Source organism: Sinohyriopsis cumingii, chromosome 6 (assembly GCF_028554795.1).
Source record: "Sinohyriopsis cumingii isolate HCF-2022 chromosome 6, ASM2855479v2, whole genome shotgun sequence".
Taxonomy (NCBI): domain Eukaryota; kingdom Metazoa; phylum Mollusca; class Bivalvia; order Unionida; family Unionidae; genus Sinohyriopsis; species Sinohyriopsis cumingii.
The window spans coordinates 142,696,632-142,719,026 of record NC_142966.1 but is presented as its reverse complement, the minus strand read 5'-3'; the positions used below and the strand labels follow the sequence as shown (position 1 = coordinate 142,719,026).

The 22,395-nt window shown below is 35.8% G+C and overlaps 1 protein-coding gene across 2 annotated transcripts in view; it reads right to left on the bottom strand.

Moving 5' to 3' along the window:
• Positions 1–22,395, bottom strand: part of LOC149798162 (uncharacterized) — a 78,657-nt gene that overhangs the window by 7,317 nt on the left and 48,945 nt on the right. The window contains exons 12-16 of one of the 2 annotated variants that reach the window (XM_089963269.1): positions 22,143–22,286; positions 15,764–15,811; positions 12,445–14,183; positions 6,775–6,858; positions 6,042–6,110 (exon numbers count right to left, since the gene is read on the bottom strand). In XM_089963269.1, the coding sequence (XP_089819395.1) occupies positions 6,042–6,110; positions 6,775–6,858; positions 12,445–14,183; positions 15,764–15,811; positions 22,143–22,286 (2,084 nt within the window). The remainder of the gene's footprint in view (positions 1–6,041; positions 6,111–6,774; positions 6,859–12,444; positions 14,184–15,763; positions 15,812–22,142; positions 22,287–22,395) is intronic. The other variant, XM_089963270.1, reaches the window with a different exon arrangement.

Below are 22,395 nucleotides of genomic sequence, written 5' to 3'. Positions count from 1 at the left end.
AAATGCATTAATATATTTGCAGAATTCACTGTATGGCCTCTGGGATATTTGCTTTTCATATTTCCAACACTTATTTAAACATTCTGTTCTGTTTTACAATTCATTCAGTTTTTAATGGAAAACCAAGTATAATGTGTTTACAATTTCCTTAGTTTTGGAATTATTCTGTAACAAGAAACCCCCAAAATCTGCAATAATCTATGAATTACATTAACAACCTGTATTTATTGCTTGAATTTATTAAAGAAAATTTTACTAATTCCTGTTGAAAATATAAGTATTTTTATGGTATGATGTGAAATTAGAAGAAAGCATATGATTCCAAAAGAATATAGTTTGGTTTGGGCTAGACATTGCTCACCTAGGTAGAGCAAGACAAGTATGTCATTTAGATCCAGGGCAATTTGAATAAAGTGACTTGCCCAAGGACATATTCACAAGTTTGGCATGATAAGCACTGTACCAATGACTTCTCCAAATGAAGGTAGTGTGCTAAAACACAAGTTCTTGGGGGGAAATGGCAACTGAACTACTTGAATTATATAAATCTGGGAGTTAATACTAAATTATACAAATATGTTATTTTATATGCCTTATATTTTGAAAAGTTTTTGGTTTAACAATGCTGGTACTTTACAAAAATAAAGGTTGGGATAATTTTGTCCAGCTCAGCTGTCCATCCATTAGCAGTGCATCTCCACTGACATTGCTGAAGATAGAGACTTGAAACTTGGGAATTTAATATGAAGGTGGTTGTAAATTTCTGACATGACCCCTGGGAGTATGGTGTGGTTTTTGAAAATCAAACACAATTAGGGTGGGTGTCAATCTGTAAATTGGTGTGTTTCACAGTCAAGGCCAAAAAATTGAATAGCTCAATGAAAAGGGCTGTCTAAATCGAGATTGGGTCCCTCCAGCCTTCTTAGTAAGCTGCCTGCTGGGTTTGAAGAAAAAAAAAATGTGTTATCTAATTTTCATAAAAGAAACTCGAGTGTGCGAACATGTGCTATTAACATTGTTTCTGAAAGACAATGGCACATTATTAATATCCAGGCATCTGCTGTGCTCTATTTGTAGGTTCTTCCACCTTTTTAAGATTGTCTGCTTTACTGTATCTAAAACTACAAATTTCATGCATAAAGTGAAGCATGTGACCAGTGAATGGCAAACAGTACTATATTCTCCATATTTCGTTGGTTACCTATACAACTGGTGCTCACTTGTCCTGCATGAATAGTAATAAGCTGTCCCTTGCTCACACGGACTTGGAAATGCGCCACTGGATAAATGTACTGAGCATGCCTATGTGATTAGTTTGAATAAAGCTAAGCTAGGCTATTAGCAACATGTAAAAGCCTTCAATACAACTTTTGTCACTATAAAGGCAGAGAGATATCTATAATAGATTATACCTATTAAGTTTAAAATACTGGTAGCAGCTGGTTCTATTCATATATGGAGCAAGTATTTTTGGCAATATTGTCACAAATTAATTACGTAACTTGAAGCCACTGCAGTTACCAATAGAAAAAACAGATCAGTGCCTCTCAAGAGTTCATTTCAGTTTTCAAGTTTAATTGAGAAACATGTTAAGATTTTTTTGCAGCGTTCAGAAAATTTAAATTAGTGAAGACCTGGAGAAAACACTGCTTTTACTGAAATCAAATCAAAACAAAACTGCATCAGGTCATGCAGTTTCTTTTCTTGTCAGGTAAAGCACTCAGATAATTGTTCATTTTAAAGCAGTTTTACATTTTTTTGATTGAAATCATGTGATGTATAAAGCACATGGAAAATTTTGTGATTTTAAAGCATTTTTACATTCTTTTAATTTAAAGTATAGCAGTTTCAACACCATGTCATTATGTTATTAAAAAAGCATGGCCCTGTAGGGAAAGTGTATTTTGAGTCCAGGAAAATGACTTTTTAAATATCCTTTTGACTTGGGCCTGTGTCTGAAAATTTCTCTGGGCACTGTCACAGAAACTAAATTTGGGACCAAAACAAATTCTTTTAGTAAAACCAAGTTAGAAGTGATGGGTGGATTGATAAGGACCCCACTCTGCAATTTTGCTTGGCAGTGCCTTTAATCTTTAACAAAGCTCTTTTGTTGGAAAACCAAGATCAGAGAAGAAAGGCATTCTGGGGACATAACTCTTTTAAACGATCAAGTGGAGTGCTGGAAACTGAGCTCGTGTAAGACATCATCAATACAAAAATATCTATTAGCCTTGGAAGAATTACAATATTATACTGTATAAATGATCATGGTTGGGTATTTATTGATGTGTAAATTTTACCTAATCACTAACAAAGTAATTAAAGACTGAAGGACTTGTGTTCACTTTACGAGTGATTAAATAATTTACACTTTGAAAAATACCCAGCCATGATCATTTAATCCTTACAATTCCAATTTTTTCTCTTTCCGTCATCATCGATTCAGTAGATATCGTCAACAAAGCCGAAATATTTAGACAACATGGAACTTTCCTTTCATTAACATTTACATTGCACCTAAATACATTGTCCCATCTTTGCTAGCCAAGAGTCATCAACTCTTAGACAGTTTTACAGGACAGAGTGTTAGACCGGTCATACCAGTGATCTAAAATACTTGGTATGGTAATTAAAAAAATTAGTTTTGGTTATTGTTGTTGTTGTTGTTATATAATCCAGGCTATTCCTTTGTTTTTATTCAACATTATGCTTGTGTATATCACATGTATTAGAATTTGCTGCTCTTACTTTCTACACATTTTGATCTTTCAAAAGCAAAATCTGGTTCATTTTTAGTGAGAACCCCTGCTCATCATATGACCCTGACCTTTAATAATGACTAGTGGAACACAGTGTCAAAGCAAAATGCAACAATCTTTGAAGACTGGCTTGTAAAGCTTTCTTAAGCAAAATGGGTTAGTGCTGGAGTACAAGAAAAAATGGGTGATTACATTGTTTCAACTTCTGTTGGGATATTTTAATCAGGGGGTTGAAAATTTTGATCAGACGTCAGGGATGTGTGCGGATGCTTGATGTTGCTATTATTGTGATGATAGGCATTGGTAAAGATAAAGCTTCACATAAAATATCTGGAAACTGGGAACCAAAAGTATTCTGCAGAATTATAAATGTGTAAAAAATTTCAGATCGGTATCATGTGACCTTTATATCCCATCGGATTGAAGAAAACATGGTCAATTTGTAACAGTTGGAATTATTCCTTCGTCAAGTAATTCTGTGGAAAGCAAAGTTAGGAGGATGGAACAAAATTTCTACCTAAGCCAGCTATAACAAAAGATATGCAACACTTGAAATTAAACTCATTAAAGGTCTCATAGACTGTGTCAAATGTGATTGAAATGCAGCAAAACTGAGAAAAGTTGTGCTGTGAATTCCAAAGTCAGGAGAATGGGCAATCAGGGGCCACAGCTCCTGTAAATGATGTCATGGAATGTTGAAAATCAAACACTCAAGGTCTTATCAATCCGAAACGTCATATAAAATTTGGCCGAAATCCTACCAATTTTGGTAACATTATCTTGTGCAAACCAAAGCCAGAAGAACCAGCAATCAGGGGTTCATAACTTTTTCAAAGGAGAATAAACCCCTTAAAATGGACACGCAAGTCTGTTAGTCCGTGATTTTCAGATTATGCTGAATGTTTTATTTCTCCTTCTACCTATGCCAGCTACAAGTAACATCCTATGCAAAGATATGACGTTAAATGTCAGGCCATAACCTTATTCAAAATGGCACTGAGACAAGAAGATGTACAAACCAAATTACATGAGAATATATTCAGCGCTTCCTAAAATGTGCAAGGTGCAAGGATCTACTGCAGTAGAGACATATAACTGATGGAAAAGGGGCAATAACTTCATTCACTTTGGATAAGATAAGATCAACCCTTGAAAAGGTAGATCTACACATAATGGGCAATTCACCTACCAAATGGCAACCAGTTATGTCAAAGGGTTGCCGAGCTATGTTCATTATAAGCGTGAATGAGTGGAGAGATGGAAAAGGTGATTACAAACGAGCTGCCTCATTTTGATGCAGGGCCCTAAATAGGTTTGTTCAATATTGCTTACTGAATCATAATAGGCCAGAAGAATATTCACTATCATCATGTAAATCCAGCCCCACCTAGCCAAAGCGAAAAAAAGTTAACTCTTTATTTAGAGTTCTTGATGCAATAAAAGTGCTAAAACTGTCTGCTTTACAAGACAGATATAGAATTGGTACCGAATCCTATAGAACATTTGTCTTTTTTAATTGTTTAATTATATTTTTATATTCTATAATACTTTTTTTTGGCAGACCCATCTGTGTACCATGATCTATCTCAAAGGTCAAGGACACAATAACCAGTGTAGACAAATCAACTTTATTTTCATCTGAAGTATAAATCTGTGGTAAAGGCCACATTACTAAAAATTATAATCTAGTGTTTTTCAATGATCAAAAAGCTAATTCCTCAAAAGACTTTACAACATCAACATCGTAGATAAGTAGTCCTTTTTATCTAACTTATGACCACAAAATAATTGTTTTTTGTCCATAGATTCCTTAAGTTTCTTAAAATATACTTCAGACATTTCATTTTGATTTATAAGGATGTAAAGTTTGACTGAATTTTCATCCACATCAGGCATAAATCAGAAATGAGGTTGCAGCACAATCATAGAAAGAGCATGGTATTTCAAATAAATTCAACGATACTAACATGAAAACATAATATACTTGTAAGGGTACAATGGAACTGGAACATCAAGAGCATAACACGGACCAAAGATCCACAATCAATAACACTTACAACTGCCTGCATTGGGAATCTAATGTGGGAATGTAATGCTGCAAAGCAAGTGATTCCTCACTGAACATGTCTGGTTCTTTTTCAAATACTGAATCCATTTTTAACAACATTCTTCTACGTATACTTACAAATAGCTCTCTATTAATACTGAGGCTGTTTAATGGAGAGAAAGAGAGAGAGAGAGAGAAAGAGAGAGAGAGAGGGAGGGAGATATTCTTGCTATCAACAAGAGGCACAAGTGGGCTAGACATTGCTCACCTAGGTAGTTGCATCATTTGCAAAATTTTAAAGCCATCATGATCTTTAAAGGTTTTCCTTATTTTTTAGGAACATTAGCCATATTTAATGGCAGATTGGTATCATTTAAACAAATGTGAAAGACATTCATGCCAGGATGCGTTTTTCTGTGCTAAATTTGGTCAAATTCTGTTTACTGAAATCTGAAAAAAGTAATTTGTAAGCTTTTCTATCTTGTAATGGGATACATATTTGATTTGTGGATCAGCATAATTTGCATAAAACTGGAAGCCATGTATGCTAGGATGTTTTGGGTCACATTCTGTCAAAGTGATTTTGAGATGAAGTCATCTTAAAGATTGTATTAGTTTTAGTAACTGCAGCAATATCTGATGGTGGGTTGGATTCACCTTACAAAAATGTGAAAGGGCTACATGGTGGTATGCTTCCCAAAATTCCTTTTTAGCAGTTTTTGCTAAGTAGCTATTTAAAGATTTTCTATTTTTAGTAACAGCAGCCTATCTTACAGCAGACTGGTATGATCAGAGCAAATTTTAAAGACTTCATGCCAGGAAGAATTCTGTCAAATTTGGTAAACTTACGTTAAGCAGTTCTTGACAACCATTTTAAGGTTTTTCTATTTCCAGTAATGCTGGCCACATTTTGATGGCAGATTAGCATTATCTGAACAATCATGAACAGTTCTTCAGAAGTCATTTTAAATTTTCTTACTGTTTTTAGTGATGGTGACTGTTATCTAATGGAAGATCAGCACCATTTGAACAAATCTGAAAAAATTAATGCCAGGATGATTTTTTTCTTCAAAATAAGTTCAAATTCTCTTGAGTGTTTCTTGAGAAAATGTAAACAGAAATTGTGAGTGGATGACATATGATGGACGAAGGGCCACTTTGCAATACAGCCAGGTGAACTAAAGATGACAAAATAATCATAATGATATGCATCACTAGTTGTAATCTGTATCTACCTGTATAATGGTAGCCATAGGGTAGAGAGTTGGAAGACGTTGTGGAAGTCAAGTAAGATTGATGGAGGCCTGTAAATAAATGCAAAGCTGTTAAAGCAGTGAAAAAGCAAAAGCGTTTCTACTTTATACCATAAAAACATCAATTACGCTAGATAGATATAACACCCACAAAAAGGGGAGATACAGGGAGAGAGAAAGGCAGGTTCATATTAAGTGCATATTAAAAAACAAGCTCCATTTCTGAATTATTCTGTTAATGTCTAAGAAGCCTAAACCAGAGATATATGACTGAAAGGTTGCAAATGAAGCTAACTTGATTAATCTAGAGCACAGCCATAAACACTTTCTGATGGTCAAAAGAACCATAAGCCCTTTCATTTCAAATTTAAGATGTAGACCAATCCATTTCTCCTGCACGGAATCCAACCACGTGGGATGGGATTTGATAAACAGGTCAAAGTACAAATAAAAGACAAAGAAATTTATGCAGTTGGATGCAAAGTTGATGTGGCAGCAGTGCAATTCATACTAGGTGTTGTAAAACTAATTAAATTATTTATCTTTTGTCTGCAGCCTGCAAACCACCATCTAAGGGCTGTGTAATTGTCTTGTCTAACAATACTGATTTTTCTAATAAAGTATCATCTTCAAATTTAGTGTCTTTCAAGTCATGAGCATGTTGGTTAGTAGAAAGCTTTCCCAGTTACCATAGTAACATTATTGATGGGTTTACCTCTCTGAGGGCTGATCTGACTAGGAGTAGTAGGACTTCTCTGCATTAGGGAGCCAGTCGGCCCAACTGACTGGGGTGTCATACCTGGTAACGAAAGACAAGATGATGGAACAAAGTCTCATCTGCAAACAGTATTCTGATGTTAAAAATACTTTCAAAAGCATTTACCAGAAATGTAAGTGGAAAGCTTGTTTGCTCATTTACAGTTCCTCAGTCTTTAGGAATAACAGTAAAACTTGACTTGAGATACCAGCTGTCTTGAGAGACCACCTGTCTTTAAACCAGATTTTCAATGCATAGATTTACTGACTATATAGTGTTATGACCTTTCATAAGAGATGACCCATCTTGAAATACCAAGATTTCTTGCCAGAAGGGATGGTCTTTCAAGGCAGGTTCTTCCCTGTTTACATGCGTTCTGTATACACCATGGCAACAAGTTACTAGTATTTCCTTTTATTGGGGACGGAGTGTTGGGTGGAGTCAGTTCTGTCTTCCTGTCCATCACATTATTATTATTATTATTGCAATAATCTGAAAAACAAGTGCCAAATCTGACATTTTCTTTTCATACTTCCTTCAATAATTCTACCCATTTTCACTGAATTCCATCACAAGGTTTTGAAGTTTTTCTACACAAACAAGCAAACCTGTATGCAATTTTGTACATAACACAAAACATACACACACACCAGCAAATATATATCTGCAAAGTTGATGACAACATAACACTGTCAGAAATGGGATACTTCTGTCTTATTACATCATTTCATGCACTATTTTACATATAAAAAATTAATAAACAAAGCCTGTGTTACCTATCAGCAGAACTGCCTATATTTAATCAACTTGGATTTAACAGATTTCTGCATTATGTCCTTTTTTTAATATAATTATATACATTTATGCCCATTTTAGAAATCTGAATATTTGTTTTAAAAACAAATGGAGTATGGGGATCCCAAGCATTTTCAGACATGATATTAGTCTTCCATAAAAAACAAAAGATGAAAAAATTGTAAGGAGGGTTATGGGGGTCCTCCCCCAACAGAGTCTCAAGGGGCAGTGCCTCTGATCTGGGGGGTCCAGGGGTCCGAAGGCCCTCGGCCAAAAATGCATTTTAAAATCATAAGAAACTGCTCCTGGTGCAACTTATGATCATAATATAAAACAAATTAATCATATGAAAAACTAATAAACTTACCAAAAATGTTCAACTTGACTCGAATAATTTCACACTACTTATTGTCACATGAATTTGTTTTCCAATACTATACTTCTCTCTTTTCATAACAAATCTGTAAAATAAACACCCAAGTACATCAACTATATACAAATAATCCCATAGTCACTTGTCTTTTTCTCCACTTGATACAACCTGTTGATATACCAGCTGAGCTCTATTCTCTCATGCAAAAAAATCTTTCTTCTTATAGTAATTAATTGCACTTTTTCCAGATGCCTTCTGAGCTTCAATTTTTCCATATGCAGCTTCTTCTGTATGCGCTGTTCTAAACTCTTCCAACCGTGATTATCATAATTCAGATCTTACGTAAGAGGTCACAAAATGCTAGTCCTCTAGTGTTCAGTTTTCTTATAAACTGACCAACAAAATTTCAGTCAACTTTTCACTCAAGCCATTCCCATTTCCATACATTTTTAAAACCGTTATCTAAATTTTTCATGTCATGGTCTCTCTTAAGAAATTGGGATGCCACGTGTTGCAAGCATGCTTCTTCTTTCCATTGCCATCAGTTTGCATTACATGAATATTCAATGGATGAATTTAAACTTCTGAACAATCAGAATACTCTTTACGAGAGTCGTGTGCAAACTAATATATGGAACGAATAATTTACAAGGGTCATTGCAGAATGGGACCAGATATACCATTTTTTTAAAAAAAAAATCCAGATTGGAGATGATATCAATAAATGGATAATATCAAGAAAAATCTGATTCAATTCAGGGGAAAAGCATAATTCTGCTTTAAAACAGAGAAAAATCATGTCTGCAATTCACTATAAACTAGTTATACTGCATAGTGTATGAATAACTCTTTGACTGACAATCTAGAATAGTCAAACCTGCCCTAATGGCCACCTGGTCTCAATGGCGATTCTCAACCCCACCCCTTGTGAAATTTCCATGATACACAAAACTTGCATACTCGATAACAAGCTGACCACCGCCACCACCCATTTTTAAAAACTTCCTTGACACAAGGTTCAAACTATGACATTATGCTTAATCCAGGGCACAGTGTGCCTATCAAATTTAGTTCAACAAACATTCATGTCAACCCAGATTTGTGAACAGCTCCCTCCCCAGTGAACACAAAAACAAACCCAAACCCAGATATAATGACATTAGCTACGCTAACTCTAATAATCTTGTTGTGCAAAACACTTTAAGGGTAAACAGTTAAGTAAAAGTTGTATACTGTGCAGTGAACGATTTCCTATGCCACACTTAAAACTAATTTGTGAGTTCTACCAAACTACTGCTCTCCAGGTGAGCAGATTCGTACAAATACAATTCTGAATGGGAATAGTGTCATGAAAATATAGAAATATATGAATTTCCAGTATTTGTACATACTGCAAACATTTAGCATTTCCAATATTACCCCCAGCTCTGTCAAATTTTTGCATGCTGTGCTGTCAACATGATCTCTACTCTGCAGGAATCAAATTTTCAGTAAAAAATGATGACTTAAAAAGCAAGTACAGATGGTATTAAGTGATCACGTGCCAGGTGTTTCCATATCAAAGTGGTTTCTTATTGCCACTTGAGAATACTGAATGTTTAACAGGAAAGACAAATCATTTGTTTTTATGTGTAAACATGCTTCATCTCGCTAATATTCATTATATAAGTATAATTTTAAACAGACTAATCTCTCCAGTGCAAATTTGAACAAAGCTTAAACATTTATTACAGATTTGTTCTTGGAGTGTGGTGATAACAAAATTTTGAAGATGGCCACCATGGTGGAGGTCAGACTGTTTTCATTGTTTTAATTTATGCCAACTGAGCATACAAAGTCTCTTAGTGAAAGCCTTAGGTTGAAATGACCATTTCTTCAACAGAAGTAGTGAAAACAAGATTCTCAAGCTGGCAACCATGGTGGCTGAATTTTCATTTAGGTCACCATGCAAAGTCAGTGAAAACCCCATGTTGATATGATCATCTGTTCTGGAGTAGCGATAACAAGATTTTCAAAATGGCTACTGTGTTGGCCATAATGGATGTCTTGAGTTGCACCATTTTAATTTACAATCAACTAAACCTTGCAGTAAATGCGCGTGTAAAGTTTCCTCTTAGTAGTTCAGGAGAAGTAGCAGGCTATCCAATAATAATAATAATAATAATAATAATAATAAATACTATTACAACTAATGGTATACTATGCATGGTATTTGTGCAAGACCCAGTCATGATGGCGAAATTTGCATTCTAAAGTCACCCGTGTCAGTATGGCTTTTCCCCCATGAATGGCTGCTATTGACAGGTTTGACTGCATATTATTTAAATACAGTACACTACTCCCATGTTTTAAACATGTCTGGATAAAAAGCAAACCCCCTTATAATGCAGGGGCATGGATCTCTATTCAAACTCTACCCTCCCCCAACAGCCCTTATTTGCTGAATGTTTATAGAATCAGAGCATAATTTGTTAACAAAACCTTGATATATTGCTTGTTTGGAGATTAAAAGTGACTGATTCACCATCATCAAAATTAATAACTTCAAATATGAAGTCTCAAGTTCTATTAATTTCCTTTTCATAAAATTTCTAGGTACACTGTAGATAATAATATACCATGAAATAGTTATCAATCAGAATGTTAGTAATGCCTACTGGTGACAACACTTTAAGAAATAAATACGTTTTAAGAAGTCTTGTCAAGTGAAATTCATGTTTCAGTTTTACCTTTTTAATTGTTTCAGTGTTATTCAAAAATGTGATATGCCTCTTGTATTTAACTATAAAAAGTGTCAACTGACCAGCCAAGATGCCCATGAGCATTTCCATGGTAACTTAACTAAGTCCCAACTATCGCAAGATCTCTGATTTGTGTGTTTGTTGCATTGTTACAATCAAATTAAAGTAGTTATGCTTTGTATTATCAGGTGAAGTAAAGGGGGTAGGCCAATTGAAAAGTTTTAAATATTATCATATAAGAACATAATTATAGTATCTAACTTTAATCTGTAGTTTATCCTACTTATTTGCATATATGATTAAGAACAGCAAGGAAGCAAGCAAAATGTATACTCAGTGCATTTAAAACTTAATTTCACTGTGTTAATTTGGAGAAGTTAGTTTCAAAGTTGCAGTGAATTTAAAAGCTTGGTCAAAGATGAGCAGAAATTTTACGGTTTCTTGCAGTAAAACCACAGCATCGATATTTTACTAATAGAACAATACAAAACTGAGACTGAAAGTTGTTGCTCAAAATAAATGTCCATCTTGAAAAATAAAAAATAAATGTGTTTTGTTCTCAATAAACAATATTACTAGAATGTATCCACATTCACATGCAAGAGCTGTGACATAATACAAAATGCTTTTGGTGGTATTTATGATGCATATTGTAAACTCTTGAACTATTATTCTTTAATGATCTTTCAGAGATCGGTCATCTTGAAAATGAAGGTAATTTAACGAAAAGCGAAAAATTTCAGTAAATAAAAAATCTGTTTAAATAAAATATATGCTGTTTGATTTGTCAGTCACATAATTAAAACATATCTGATTGTGTCTGATTTACAATAAATAAACTGTGCGAGTCAGCACTGTTAGGCCGTTTTCCATAGCTGATATTATGAATAATGATGGTATCTCATTTTTAATAAATTGTACAATAATCATCGTCAGACTTTGTTTTCCATAACTGAAATGATGTTCATGAAAAAGTTATCAAGATCCTAAATAGTTACACCCTTTTTACTTTTTTAATATGCCAGGTATGGCAGAATAAGGAATAGTGACGATACATATCATACAGTGTAGGTTTCTGCTCTGAAAAAAGTCAGTTTTACATTTCAGTGTATGTTTCATGTGTTATGATTGTTGTCTATGATAATCCATGAATGTAAATAAAGATGTGGTAAAAAAATTGCTGTCATTTTTTGGGACATCTAAGATAATTTATTGTGACAATTTAGTTTTTGAATTAGTGAAAAATATAGTTTTTTTGTCCCAAAACTTGTTTTAAAGTGCCTTGTGTTTATCCAGATGAGGACTGATTGTTCCCAACAGTCTTTATTATTCCATGCAGATGCAATGAAAAACTTCAAACTGCATAAAGCAAAGATTCTTAAAAGGTAACTCTGAAGCAGCAGAAGATGCCACAGTAACTCAGTTGCTAGTGTCTGACCATTAAACACAGGGCTGGGTCATCTGTCTTGGTGTTTCACTGGGAAAGGCACTTAGTTCCCATTTCTTCACCATTGTGTAGTCAAATTATGTGTTGAAAGTGCCATTTCAATATCAATCAACCAAAACAGTGGATTCATAATGCTATTGTTTCCTACCCAGGCATCACATGAACTTAAGCTTTGTTTAACAAATCATTATAGTTTATCCTCATACTGATAAATTCAAAATGAATCCAGATAATCAACAGTTTACTGCATCACTTGAAAAGCTATACAATACCTGTTCCTTGGTTGTATCCTTGTTGCATAGAGCCTGATTGAGAATTACTTGTCGAGCTGGAAAGATTCAAAGTCTGAATTCCAGGAATTATAGATGGCAATGATCCACTGTATTGCTGATAACTTGTTGGTGATTTTCCATTACTCCCCACCGACTGAGTGGACGATAATATGGAGCTAGGATCCCATATTGATCCTTTTCCCTGAGTGGTAGTAGCTGTGACCTGAGACTGTGCCATGGTCTGTCTCAGCAGTTCTTCTTTAGTCTGGGTGGAATATGCCTGGTCAAAGAGACTATGCAAAAGATTTACTGCTGACTGAACTGAAGGATTTACTGCTGACTGAACTGAAGGATTATTTACTTTTCTAGTGGCCGACTGTGAAGTTGTTGAAAATGAACTCAAATGTCCTTGGCCCAATGTGACCTTTATCTGAGAGCCAGCATTTGTAATCCCATGACTGTGAGCAATTTGGGCAGGCTGTAATCGTACCTGAGAAGCACTGACTGAAGTCTGATGAGGAAGTGACTGAGGGGATTTCCTGAGCTCAGTTGATGGTGGGACTTTATTTCTGCTGAATTGTGCTGGCACTGGAATCTTTTGAATAAAATTGTCTTTTGCCCCAGCTGCCATGGGAGCTTGTGTGGTCATTGCTGGGCTTTTTGCCTTGGATTTTGCCTCATCAAGATGTCGTCTGATCACTTCCTCGGTTAGCAAGGAAACATTCTGAGCTGACATTTTACTATGAGCCATAGGAATATCTACACCAGACTTGACTGCAGTGCTTGGACCACCATAACCTTTCTGCATCATCATAGGAGACTTTGACTGGTTTTCTAACTTTTGTGCAGTCACCTGAATTTTCTGTGCAAGAAGATGTTGAGGATTGGCACCAGTCTCTTTCCCTTTGGATAAAGAATCTATTATGTTCTTCTGCAAGGATTGTTTATTAATGTAAAGTTGCTGCTGTTGTTTTTGTTTCTGTAGTTCATCTTGCAGTTTCTGCTGCTGCTGTTGCTGCTTCATTAGCTGCTGTTGTTTGGCAATGGGAGACAACTGTGCAGGGTTTGTATTGGTGTTAGAAGTTTGAGAATTTGTCCCCGTCTTTTGCTGAAGCATTGATGTTGCATATTTCTGAAACTGAGCCATGAACGAATCTTCCATGGATACCACAGGACTTTGTTTTAAGGAAGCACTAGACACTACTGAATCTTTTTGCTTCATAAGTTCTCCTGCAAGAAGTGAGGAACTTAAAATATTTGACACATCATGACTCCATTTGTCTGTAGGTTTTGATGAGGTAGTTGAAGCAGGTCTCAGACTAGCTTCCATGTTTGCAAACAAACTTGCAGACTGTCTATTAGGTGAGTGAGAACTTGGTGAGGCAGTTTTTGCCATGTCCACAATTTTATTGGCAACTGAGGTAGGCTGAGGCATATTGGTTGATGTACTAGGTACAGAAGAATAATTATCTTCTGCATAATCTAAAAGAGTCGGTGTAATTTTCCGCACAGCAACTTGATTATTCTGATTACCACCAGCAGCATTTACAGTTACTAAGGGTACTTTTGATAATAAAGAATTTGCACTGCTTGATGTACTTGGCTCCATAACCCTTGTAAAAGTCCCTTCAGCAGTGGAGCTCCCCACATAATTTTTGTTGGACTGTGAATTCACTGTAGGACTGGATGAGCTGGTCACTGGACTTTTTGCCATCAAAATGGTTTTCTTGGGCTTTTGTCTGTAGGTTGAAAAGAAATTTAATATTTACTTCTAGAGGTCAAGAGACCAAAAAAACAAAACAAACACAAGCTAAAAGAAAACAAAAGGTTTTATGCATCACTCTCTCACCAACAAAAACTGATTTATCTGTGTTAAAAACTACACCATCATCAAATTTCAGGATACCGAATGGAAGCAATGCAGCCATGATGACAGGAAGTGTGTTTCTGCTAAAGTGGAGTGAGAGGAACACATCAAAAAGGAAGCTCTCACATTAACTACTATATCTCTCTTTGCTGTCTCCCAATTTTCATATGACAATGGTTCTATCTGAAACCCTATTACATAATGGGAAAGGCTGTCCCCAATAGTAGTAATCATAATATTAATGAGCTACTAATTAACCCCAATGGTTCCAAATTTTATAGATTAAAATATTTGACTATTGCTAATACCTTCTTCACCCATTGTATAAATTTTAGATACTACTCTTGATTACCGATTACAATTTGAAATTACTGAGATAATTTTTGGCAGTCAATTAGAATTTTTTTAAGGAGAACCTTAAAAAGGAACAAGACAAACCCTGCAGGTACATGATGTATGCATGGATTGCTTTTAAAGTGGTATCTACCATGATCAATTTAAAATCTTTCCTTATCACTTCAAGGTCAAATGGTTACAAAGCTGATTGGGAATTCAGTATGTCTTTAAAACATGCGTTACAAGACATGTACTACTGACAAACATTAAATATTACTAATCAAGAGAATCCAATACTGGTACCAAAGACTTATAAAAATGGTACTAGTAACCGCCTTGCTTGGCACTCTGCATCAAGACTCCAATATTGGTACCAAAAACATAAAAATGATACTAACAGCCACCTCGCTTGGCACTCAGCATTAATAGGTTAGTGTTAGGACTGGCTGGCCTGGCGTCAGGATAATGTAACTGGGTGGGACATAATGCTACATGCCTGCAGCTTGATGCCCCAGTGCTAGACATTACTATAAACTGCCATACTGCAGACTTGGTAGCGATATGACTGAAAATTTGTTTAAAGCTACCTTTAGAATCCAAATTGAACACACTCACACACCCCCAATATTGATACGATTTATGTTCATAAAAAAAATACTCTCAGGCAATACATTTGAATAAATTTGAATTTGTTTAAAAGAGATATGGAAATCTGAGTTTAAATGTTAATAATTCATTATAACTAACCAGGCATCACAAGTCATCTTTCAGTGAAACCTCATGCTGATATAACTTTCTGTTTAGGAGGAGTAGCAGTAAGAAGATTTTAATGATGGCTACGATGGTAGCAATATTGGACATTGGATTGGCACTAGTTTCATTTACCAGACATCGCAAGTCCATTATGTGACACCCCATGTTGATATGACAATCCATTTATTAGAAGTAGTTATAACATTTTCAAGATGGCTGCTAAGGGGCCCATGCTGGATGTCTGAGTACTGGATGTCTATGACCAGTACAGCTAATGACTGAAAACCTTCTGTATCACTTCATTTGTGCAGATTGTAACTTTCATTTCAAAAACAAGAAAAATGTATTTCAAAACAAACTTACGAGTTAGTCCACGGGGCATGAACAGATCTACTTTCTTTGAAAAGCATCCTGAAATAAAAATATTCAATGTTGAAATAAAGTAATATATTATGATCATATTTCGTATTCATCATGAACCCAACACAGTTTTGTAAATAACTCTACTGACTATATAAAGCTTTGGAATGCACAGCTCTCCCTCATTGTTGGGGTCCATAATCTCCAATTGCAGCATGGGGGCCACGAGTGGCAGAGTGGTCTAAGGCGCTCTCTGTTACGGATCACTGCCATCTCAAGTTCGAGTCTCAGATTCGGCTAATGTGAGTATGTGAGAAAGCTTGCCAGTAGCTTCTCGTAGGTCGGTGGTTCTTTCCGGGGTTTTCCCAGGTTCTTCCTCCACCATTAATACTGGCCGCCATGTATAGCCTATCGTGTGCTGAAAAACCCTACAACAACAACAACTGCATTATGGAAGGAACCACAACATATCAAGAAGCATGACATGTGATAAAATTCTTTATATATATTGAGAACAGCATAATACACCAAAACACAGTATAGACTGCTATCAAAATTTGTAAAATAATGGTGATATGAAAGGAAATGTCGATAAGAGTAAGCATAATCTTATTTTCTTTCAGTCCAAAATTTTAGCCATGGGGTCCATGGTGGAGTGTTGTGGCAAGAATTGCATTCTAACTAAGTGCACTATAACAAGGGAGAGCTGCATCTTTGTTTCACTTAGCTAGAGATGTGAATCATGGAGTTTTAACAGGAGTTGCTGATTGTCATGTTAATAAAAGTTGTCATTGATCTGTTGCATGAAAATACTTTATTATATACAAACATACATGTAGATGGGTTTGTGTACAGCTTTACCCAGGGTACATGGTTTTAGCCTTAGTGATTTTGAAATACTGCTTTCTGTTCACTCACTACTACATGCAAAATTGCAGACAATAGGGGTGGATGGTGGGGGTGGGGTTGGGCAATCCACTTTGTTCTCTGTCTATGGATTTAATCATGTTCATATTAATTATGGTGTTTACTTTTCTCTATATCATCACAATCCAAATTAACCTTGTCAGGAAGCTGCCTACTTTACTGAAGCAATTTTCAGCTACAGAAGTATGTGAAAATGTAAAACGTTTTATTCTTTCTTGTTATTCATTCTGTGATGAAATTAATATGCTGTTACTGTTTTGGAATCTATTCTAAATTTTATAAAGTCAGACCTAGGTAATATAAGGCCATGCTATTAGACAGAATATAGCCTGTTTCAGGTTAGAATTTGTATAGCTGAACAGACAAGATAAATTCAGCAATATTTTGCAAGCATTCAGTGATAAGAAAATGTCGCAGTTTAAATCCAGTGCAATTACTTTTGTTGCAGACAGACCCAAGTACAGAACTGATTACAATAATAACTTCCTACAGCTGTTCTTATGAAAAAGAATGTAATGTGCAAGAGCATGCATGCAAAATGTATGTAACTGTATTCACTTTTCAACATGTTTCATGTTTTATATGGCTAAGTTATTGTATTTGTAGTTACTGCAGGGAATCGTCAAAAATCTTTGGGTTCTATTTAACCTTGATACAATATTTAATGGTGACCAAAGGACAATTTTGGTTCACTCAATGTGATGGGTCAATGGTTCTGGATCAACAAGTCTACTGGGTCGGGAGAGACCCCAAAAATCATTCAGTAGGCTGGGAGGAGTGAACTATGCAGGATCATTTTTCAGCCATTCATAGAGTATTCACAGTCATCATCAGGATGCCAAATGAAAACGTGTGTTTTCAGTTGTTTTAGTTTACATTGTGAGTGATGGAAGTAAGGTATGAGCAAGGATGTCAAGTTTACATTGTGAGTGTTGGAAATAAGGTATGAGCAAGGATGTCAAGTTTACGTTGTGAGTGATGGAAGTAAGGTACGAGGTAGGATGTCAAGTTTACGTTGTGAGTGATGGAAGTAAGGTTTGAGCTAGGATGTCAAGTTTATGTTGTGAGTGATGGAAGTAAGGTATGAGCTAGGATGTCAAGAGATTCAGTTGTTTCAGTTTACATTGTGAGTGATGGAAGTAAGGTATGAGCAAGGATGTCAAGTTTATGTTGTGAGTGATGGAAAGGTATGAGCTAGGATGTCAAGTTTACATTGTGAGTGATGGAAGTAAGGTACGAGCTAGGATGTCAAGTTTACGTTGTGAGTGATGGAAGTAAGGTTTGAGCTAGGATGTCAAGTTTATGTTGTGAGTGATGGAAGTAAGGTATGAGGTAGGATGTCAAGTTTACGTTGTGAGTGATGGAAGTAAGGTATGAGCTAGGATGACAAGTGAATCAGTTGTGAGTGATGGAAGTAAGGTTTGAGCCAGGATGTCAAGTTTACGTTGTGAGTGATGGAAGTAAGGTATGAGCTAGGATGAAAAGTGAATCAATTGTGAGTGATGGAAGGAAGGTTTGAGCTAGGATGTCAAGTTTATGTTGTGAGTGATGGAAGTAAGGTATGAACTAGGATGTCAAGAGAAATTAGTTGTTTTAGTTTATGTTGTGAGTGATGGAAGTAAGGTATGAGCTAGGATGTCAAGAGATTCAGTTGTTTCAGTTTACATTGTGAGTGATGGAAGCATGGTATGAGCTAGGATGTCAAGTTTATCTTGCGAGTGATGGAAGTAAGGTATGAGCTAGGATGACAAGAGAATCAGTTGTTTTAGTTTATATTGAGTGATGTAAGTAAGGTACGAGGTAGGATGTCAAGTTTATGTTGTGAGTGATGGAAGTAAGGTATGAGCTAGGATGTCAAGTTTATGTTGTGAGTGATGGAAGTAAGGTATGAGCTAAGATGTCAAGTTTATTTTGTGAGTGATGGTATGAACTAGGATGTCGAGAGATTCAGTTGTTTTAGTTTATGTTGTGAGTGATGGAAGTAAGGTATGAGCTAGGATGTCAAGTTTACATTGTGAGTGATGCAAGTAAGCTATGAGCTAGGATGACAAGTTTACATTGTGAGTGATGGAAGTAAGGTATGAGCTAGGATATCAAGTTTACATTGTGAGTGATGGAAGTAAGGTATGAGCTAGGATGTCAAGTTTACGTTGTGAGTGATGGAAGTAAGGTATGAGCTAGGATGACAAGTTTACGTTGTGAGTGATGGAAGTAAGGTATGAGCTAGGATGACAAGTTTACATTGTGAGTGATGGAAGTAATGTTTGAGCTAGGATGTCAAGTTTACGTTGTGAGTGATGGAAGTAAGGTTTGAGCTAGGATGTCAAGTTTATGTTGTGAGTGATGGAAGTAAGGTATGAGCTAGGATGTCAAGAGATTCAGTTGTTTCAGTTTACATTGTGAGTGATGGAAGTAAGGTATGAGCAAGGATGTCAAGTTTATGTTGTGAGTGATGGAAAGGTATGAGCTAGGATGTCAAGTTTACATTGTGAGTGATGGAAGTAAGGTACGAGCTAGGATGTCAAGTTTACGTTGTGAGTGATGGAAGTAAGGTTTGAGCTAGGATGTCAAGTTTATGTTGTGAGTGATGGAAGTAAGGTATGAGGTAGGATGTCAAGTTTACGTTGTGAGTGATGGAAGTAAGGTATGAGCTAGGATGACAAGTGAATCAGTTGTGAGTGATGGAAGTAAGGTTTGAGCCAGGATGTCAAGTTTACGTTGTGAGTGATGGAAGTAAGGTATGAGCTAGGATGAAAAGTGAATCAATTGTGAGTGATGGAAGGAAGGTTTGAGCTAGGATGTCAAGTTTATGTTGTGAGTGATGGAAGTAAGGTATGAACTAGGATGTCAAGAGAAATTAGTTGTTTTAGTTTATGTTGTGAGTGATGGAAGTAAGGTATGAGCTAGGATGTCAAGAGATTCAGTTGTTTCAGTTTACATTGTGAGTGATGGAAGCATGGTATGAGCTAGGATGTCAAGTTTATCTTGCGAGTGATGGAAGTAAGGTATGAGCTAGGATGACAAGAGAATCAGTTGTTTTAGTTTATATTGAGTGATGTAAGTAAGGTACGAGGTAGGATGTCAAGTTTATGTTGTGAGTGATGGAAGTAAGGTATGAGCTAGGATGTCAAGTTTATGTTGTGAGTGATGGAAGTAAGGTATGAGCTAAGATGTCAAGTTTATTTTGTGAGTGATGGTATGAACTAGGATGTCGAGAGATTCAGTTGTTTTAGTTTATGTTGTGAGTGATGGAAGTAAGGTATGAGCTAGGATGTCAAGTTTACATTGTGAGTGATGCAAGTAAGCTATGAGCTAGGATGACAAGTTTACATTGTGAGTGATGGAAGTAAGGTATGAGCTAGGATATCAAGTTTACATTGTGAGTGATGGAAGTAAGGTATGAGCTAGGATGTCAAGTTTACGTTGTGAGTGATGGAAGTAAGGTATGAGCTAGGATGACAAGTTTACGTTGTGAGTGATGGAAGTAAGGTATGAGCTAGGATGACAAGTTTACATTGTGAGTGATGGAAGTAATGTTTGAGCTAGGATGTCAAGGTTACGTTGTGAGTGATGGAAGTAAGGTTTGAGCTAGGATGTCAAGTTTACATTGTGAGTGATGGAAGTAAGGTATGAGCTAGGATGACAAGTTTACGTTGTGAGTGATGGAAGTAAGCTATGAGCTAGGATGTCAAGTTTACATTGCGAGTGATGGAAGGTATGAGCTAGGATGTGAAAAGATTCAGTAGTCTTAATTTACATTGTGAGTGATGGAAGTAAGGTATGAGCTAGAATGTCAAGTTTACGTTGTGAGTGATGGAAGTAAGGTATGAACTAGGAAGTCAAGAGAAATTAGTTGTTTTACTTTATGTTGCGAGTGATGGAAGTAAGGTATGAGCAAGGATGTCAAGTTTATGTTGTGAGTGATGGAAGTAAGGTATGAACTAGGATGTCAAGAGAAATTAGTTGTTTTAGTTTACATTGTGAGTGATGGAAGGTATGAGCTAGGATGTCAAGAGATTCAGTTGTTTTAGTTTACAGTGTGAGTGATGGAAGCAAGGTATGAGCAAGGATGTCAAGTTTATGTTGAGAGTGATGGAAGTAAGGTATGAACTAGGATGTCAAGAGAAATTAGTTGTTTTAGTTTACATTGTGAGTGATGGAAGGTATGAGCTAGGATGTCAAGAGATTCAGTTGTTTTAGTTTACAGTGTGAGTGATGGAAGCAAGGTATGAGCTAGGATGTCAAGTTTATGTTGAGAGTGATGGAAGTAAGGTATGAGATAGGATGTCAAGGTTACGTTGTGAGTCATGGAAGTAAGCTATGAGCTAGGGTGTCAAGTTTATGTTGCGAGTGATGGAAGTAAAGTATGAGCTAGGATGTCAAGTTTATGTTGTGAGTGATGGAAGTAAGGTATGAACTAGGATGTCAAGAGAAATTAGTTGTTTTAGTTTACCTTGTGAGTGATGGAAGTAAGGTATGAGTTAGGATGTCAACAGATTCAGTTGTTTTAGTTAACATTGTGAGTGATGTAAGTAAGGTATGAGCTAGGATGTCAAGTTTATGTTGTGAGTGATGGAAATAAGCTATGAGCTAGGATGTCAAGTTTATGTTGCGAGGGATGGAAGTAAGGTATGAGCTAGGATGTCAAGAGATTCAATTATCATCATTTTGCACTGTAAATAAGCAGTCCCCTGCTTTTGTTGAGTATCTTTGCAAGACCCAATTTCTCTCTATTTCATTTTGTTACAATGGCAGTTTCTGGTCTTTTTCTGTGAATGAAGTTGAGATAAAAACAAGCACTTAATTCTAATCATATGTTCATATCCTGTTAACATCCAATTAAAGGAATGAAAAAAAGGGAGAAATTTTGCCTTCTGTATCAGGAATAAACACAGTTGGTTTGTACTAAACTTTGTCAGAATATGCAGCAAAAGTCAGGACATGACAGCTTTGGCAAATGTCTGCATCCATCAAACATTGGCCGATTATTATTCCTACATGATCAATGTCCATGTGCATTAATTAAGTACCATGTGCTACCAAAAGGATTTTTGTAGAAACAAAAACAATATAACTAAACCAGCATGTGCTTTTCCAATGTCTGTGTATTGCTGATGGCACAATATCACAAATAAAAGCAGTGGCATTGGCCTGTATCAGGTATCACAAATACAGAAAAAGCATCCTTTCTCATTGTTGTTTACAATCTTGTAGAAAAAAAAAATTAAAATGGAAACTAACTAAAAAAGAGTGCCTTTGAGCAAACAAATTTGCTGTTGAAAAGACCTTGCAGTCTAACAAAGAAAAGATTAAACACTGTCTTGGCAATATATGCTATAAGATACACTGTTAGTTTAGTCTATATGTACTTTAAGGTGATTAATATTCTGTAAGTTTCATAATTCTGAGAAAACTTTCCAAATTTAATTTGCAATTCATGACTTGAAATTTGAACCTGGTCTGCATCCATCCTTTTGGCCATAAAGTTTTGATTTCTCTATCTAGAAAGGCTTTCAAATATTCCTCTGCCGACTGAGCTCGGATTTTTGACAGCTCATATGCTTGCAGCTTTATTCGGACAACATCACATAATGAGATCCTGTAGAATAAACAATAAATCATAGAGATGGTATGTGAAAATTAATCAAATAAACAAATTTTCCATGGAATATAATAAGAATGCTGTGAAATATTTATGATGTAAGAAC